A 5,554-nucleotide genomic window follows, 5' to 3' on the forward strand; every position below is an offset into this window, starting at 1 on the left:
GCTCTTACAAATCTCCCTATAGCACCTTGTCAAAGCTATGAGCAACAGTAGAGCTCCTGTAACTTTGTCTACAACTATGCAAACAGTTCATATTTGGATTACACTGGAAGTTGTTTGTTTGTTTTTAGTTGGAGCTTTGATTCTAAAGAAGCTGAGCAAACTGACCCCCAAATGCTTACAATGGGGCAAAAAGTACTCCATAGTAAGACAAATATCATACATCCCTTTCAAAACAGGAAATAGTTTGTTGCTAAAAATTACTTTACTAATTTCCTATGCCTGAGGATGCCGCAAAAATCATGCCTGGCCTGGGAAGTCACCACACTAGCTGCAATCAGTAGACATTAACTAAAAATTTCTCATTAATGAAGATGAGCAAATATAATTGTGAAACTGCCTGCTGTTAATGAGGCATCTCTGAATCATTGTAAGCTTAGCCATTCCCAAAAGGCAAAGCTCACAAAGCTTCCTACTACAGCCGAGTCCTTGGTTGTTGTTTTTTTTTTTTCAGGCATTTCTTTTATGCTCATAAGCATTAACAGGCACAACTAATGGGACACTGTCCTAACCAATTAGACCCATGGGCTGCAGACAAAAAATCATTAAAAGTTAAAAATTAAAAATGTCTGTTTTACAACGCAGATCATTAGGCTACTCATTTTATGTTTTAAAGATACATAAATCTAATCTTAGTTGCTTCTTTATATGGGCTATATGAAAACATCTGAGACATTTTAATGAAAATACTTCTATTAAATTGTCAAAGTTTTAGCAAAATGTCCAGGAATGGTTAATACATTCCATGGGAAACAATGTTTCTTACAATCTCCCTTCCCATTCCTGCGTGTTTTCATCATACATCACAATACTTTGGGGAGATAGTTCTTCCTCATTTATGAAAAAATCAAACGCACTTTTATAATAAATAATGTGTTTAGTTCCATGTACAAAATGACTTTTCTTACCTGGAACTCATTTATATATTGTGTCACCACAAATTCATGCCGCTCATTTGGGGAAGGTTCGACTAATATATCAGGCAGACTTTTATGAACTTGCATTTTCTTCTGAGAAGCTGTACCATTTAAGTGACAATCAAAACCTATATTACCCGGAAGCTGAAACCTCTGGTCCTGAGGGCCAAACGGTCCCATTACTTCATCAGGCCACACAGTTCTTGGATCTGTCAAAAAGTGAATGTTTTTATTAGTTTTCATGTTGGGAAAAATGTGATTTTAAGAGTCAAACAGTCATTTCAATGCAATCATGTAATATAGAAGATAACCCAGGCTTTAAGCAAAATCAAGTGCCTTACCATGCAGGAAAAAAAATGTCTTTTTTTTTTTTTTTTTAAAGAGACACTGCTAGTTTTCGGATATTAGGTATCAATAGAACATAAATGCAATTCTTTTTTTCTTACATATATCAGGAGGTGTAGCAGCAACGTAAGGCTCATCTGAGCCAGAGGATCCTGCTGTAGAAAAAGCCTTGGGATTTACTATCCTTCTGACTAAGGAATAAAATCCTGGCAGGTAGGTCACCAGTCTTGCTCTGTTACAGAGCACCTAAAGAAGACAAAAAATGAGAAGTGAATATCATACTACAAGTAAAAATAAAGAACTATAAAACAAAAATTTGCTCTATAAAGAAAAGGTTGCATTTTTTTCAAGAAAAATTGTCCTGCTTTTGATAAAAGTAGAAGCCCATCCCCAGCTATGATTAGAAGGAAGAAGAAGCATAGGGAGACAGCATATCCACATACCTTTGTTTGCCTAAACAAATATTATTTTGTTTTGTGTTATAACACTTAATAAAAGCCCAAACCCCTATAACACTAGACAAAATCAACACAGGTGAGGAACACTGATCGAAAGTTTCAGTACTTTGCACTAAGAACTAGCACACCCCCATTATGTAAAATTACAACGGGATTCTTGAAAAGCCAATAATACTGCCGTTTTATACTGCTGTGACAGCTTGTGCCCAGAAGACTGCCAAGTACTCAGAGTGCATATACATTTCTTTTACAGTCCAAAAATGAAAAAAACAAACAAAAAAACCTTAAAATAAACAAGGCATACACGTATCAAAAGAGACAGGCAGTGGAATTACTGCTATGGTATGTTTCTGTGATGCTACAGAGTTATAGATGGAAGTCCTAAGATTAGTACAACAGACATTATTTTGTTTTGCAGATACATATCACATTTTCAACTTCAAACATGCCAGTATATGGGTTATCAGCAAGTCATACAGCTCTTGTGCAATCCTGGAATTTGCCAGGCAATTAGCATCATGTCCAGAACTGTGTTCCAAATCCAACATTGTATTTACAGGAACAGATCTAGCCCTATAAAAAGAAAGCCCCAAAAACATGAACTACAGAAGATAGTGTTGTTTTCCTGAGTCTGTAATCCACCTGAAATAACTCCAAATAATAACGTGGGTGAACTCCAATACTTAATTTAAATATCAATAATGATAACCATTTTATTTATTTATTTTTGCTAAAAACAGATCTCCAGCTAATATTCCTATGGTCACAACTCCAATCTGGTCCCTTGCTTTAAAAGTTGTTTTTTCCCTATAATCAGTTCTACTCTCCCTATACAAAAGTCTGTAGCATATTCAAAATGATAAAGCATAAAATTGAATTCAACACCAAATTAAACTATGCCAACATGCCAAGGAGTTCACATCATATTTTATTCAACAGAACTTTCCATTTTTAATGTGCCTGCAGCTACCCCAGTATTTTCACCCCACTAGATTGCAGTATCAGAAACCAGCTCTTCATGAAAATCTTCCAGCTTGCTACAGAATATTTGGGCATTATGCTGCAATTGTCTAAAATGGAAATACTTTGAAAAGTTACTGAAGCCTGGAGATGGCAATCCTAGACAAACAGATATGCAAGCTTACTTTTAAATATCTCAACAGACTTTCTTACTTCAGTAAAACTTCTCATATGCTTAAAGTCAGGATTCTGCCTAAATAATCAGAACGTAGGCCTTAAGTGGTGAGGACTCACATGCCCTGTGTATACAGTTAACCAATATCTATCTAATATCTATAGCAATAATTACCCAATCCTGAAGACATTAAAACACGTAAGTTTAAACTTTTGACACTCGCAAGTATTTGCATGAAATTGCGCCTTAAATTGTATAAGCCAAATATTCTAATAAATTCAAAAGATGTCTGCCCTAGTAAAAAGTGATCAAGTTCACCCTGAATCCCCAAAATGCTTTACTTTAAAAAGCCCAAACTCAAGCACTAATATCAAACCTTACAAGATCTATTATAGATATATATAGATGTTACATGCAAAACATCACCATACATAACCTGCAACTATCGATGTGTGTAACAAGACCCCCTCCCCATACAACTCTGTGAAAAGCAGAACTGTCGCTTACATTAGCCACCAATTAACAAGCAGAGGAGGATAGTTAATTGGCAACACTACCTGGGATATAGTCCAGGGAATAAAGTATATGGCGCAAAGAGACTAGTTTTTAGAGAAATGTATGTACATAACTTTACGCAAGGGAGATGTACTTAGTCTAGTTTAGGGATGTAAATATTGTTTAAAACAATTACACATTTAATCTCCTCTAATGATATTGGTTAAACAATTAAACAGTTCCGCAACAGAGAGGCAAGGCAGTGCAGGGAGCCAGGGCTGAGATGATATGCGGGATTGCAGCAAATTCCTGTAAAATCAGCAGGCTCCACGGGGTAAGCGTGGGAGCAGGCAGGCAATGGCACTAGCAGCAGCAGGGCAGGGTGGCGGGGCCCCTGACTCAGGGTTGTCCAGTGTTGGGGGAGTGGCTCTGGCAGGGCTTAAATAGGAGTGAGTGCAGCAGCAGGTGCCTTAGGTGCCACAGGAGTGGGCTGCACAGAGCCAGGTGCCCTTCCCCCCACCCACAAAGCACCCACAGGGGCTCCCACCTATTAGGACAGCTGTGCCATGCCCAGGTAGTGTCTCCAGTCTGTGGATATCTGCTGTTTCCTTCCCCATTTGGATGCAGCCAGCAGCCAGACTGGCACCACACTCCTCCCACTCGGCTGAGGGCTTGCCCTGGTGCTGTGGCTCCTAGCAGAGGATGCTCTGCCCGCGGGTGTGATCCTGTGCAACACGTCCATTCACCACGTGACCCTGCTGAGCAGTGGCTACCAGAGCTCAGGGGACAGGCAGATGGGCAGGAGGGGCCACCTGGGGCTCTGGGTGTCTATGGACTGAAGGCACTGTCTGGTTGTAGCGTGGCTGTCCAGCAGGCGGAAGCCCCTGTGGGTGTTATGTGGAGGGTGGACCTGGCTCCGTGCAGCCCACCCCCGCAGCACCCAGTGGCAGCCCTGCTGCAGCACTCGCTATTTAAGTGCTGTCAGCTCTGCTATGTAACTTTGCCCAGCTCCACTCCCCCAGGTAACTGCTTGTTACTTCCCTGCAGTCATGTGATGCTGCAGCCTGGATCCAGGGCTGCTCTCACGCTGCCCCTGCCGCAGCTGCTCCCCGAGCAGCGGGCAGCACTGACTAAGCTGGGAGCTGAACAGTATAAATATAATTATTGTTTAACCTTTTACATCCCTTGCCTCATGAGTCAGAAGCTGGGCAGAAGACAAGGCAGAGAGACACCTTATAGACTAACTGTATCAGAGATGCACAAGCATTCATGAGTAACAGTTCACTTTATGCAGTTAATTCATTAATAAAAAACTAAACATGGTTCACTTGTGCTCATGATGCTTGCCTGATTAGGTTGGTCTGCTGGGTGCACCTCTGCCTCTGCCTTACCTTTTACACCAGGGGATATGCCCACAAGTGTCAACTGGACGATTTGGGTGCGTTTACTAATGACGCCCACATGGGCGTCTCCATCCTTGGACCTCAAAGGGCCCATGTATTAACGGCCCCCAAACAGCTTTAGTTCCTTTCCTAAAAATTACCCCGCGGTGCGGGAGTACGGTGTTCGGTTCACATCAAAAACAGACGTGCAAAATCGTGAAAGGGTCCAGGGAAGGGGCCACAAGAACCATGACGGGCCTGGAGGACAAACCTGATGAGGAAAGACTAACGGGTCTCGATGGAGGGCGGACTCAATGGCTGTCTATAAGTACATAAGGGGTCAATATCGGGAGCTGGGAGAAACCCTGCTCACTGGGGCGCCCCAGGGCAGGACAAGGAGCAGCGGCCATAAACGGTCAGAGGAAGGTTTCAGGGTGGACGCAAGGAAGGACTTCTCTGTGGTCAGGGCGACCAGGATAGGGAGCAGACGTGGATGTCGTCCAGAGCAGACTAGACAGACACCTCGCGGGGACCATTTGCCCTCAGCAGTATCGCTGCCCACAGCAGGGGGTCGGACGCTGTGATCTGCCGGGCGCGGCCATTGATGTCTACGAGCCACATGAAGGCAGCAGGGAGTTGGGAGACGGGCCCCGGCGGGCCTGCGCCGGGCTGTCTCCAGCGCTCCCCGCGAACCGCTCAGCACCGTCCCAAACGGGGGCCCGACAGCGGGGCCAGGCCGGGCTCCAGGGGCCAAGGGCCGGGCTG

General features: G+C 43.2%; 1 protein-coding gene across 1 annotated transcript in view; it reads right to left on the bottom strand.

The window, feature by feature from the left end:
- MMADHC (methylmalonic aciduria and homocystinuria, cblD type) overlaps positions 1-5,554 on the bottom strand; it is a 27,270-nt gene that overhangs the window by 11,147 nt on the left and 10,569 nt on the right. The window contains exons 3-4 of the mRNA XM_014524877.2: positions 1,421-1,565; positions 966-1,183 (exon numbers count right to left, since the gene is read on the bottom strand). Of these exons, the coding sequence (XP_014380363.2) occupies positions 966-1,183; positions 1,421-1,565 (363 nt within the window). The remainder of the gene's footprint in view (positions 1-965; positions 1,184-1,420; positions 1,566-5,554) is intronic.

The sequence above is a fragment of the Alligator sinensis genome, unplaced genomic scaffold (assembly GCF_000455745.1).
Source record: "Alligator sinensis unplaced genomic scaffold, ASM45574v1 scaffold810_1, whole genome shotgun sequence".
NCBI lineage: Eukaryota > Metazoa > Chordata > Crocodylia > Alligatoridae > Alligator > Alligator sinensis.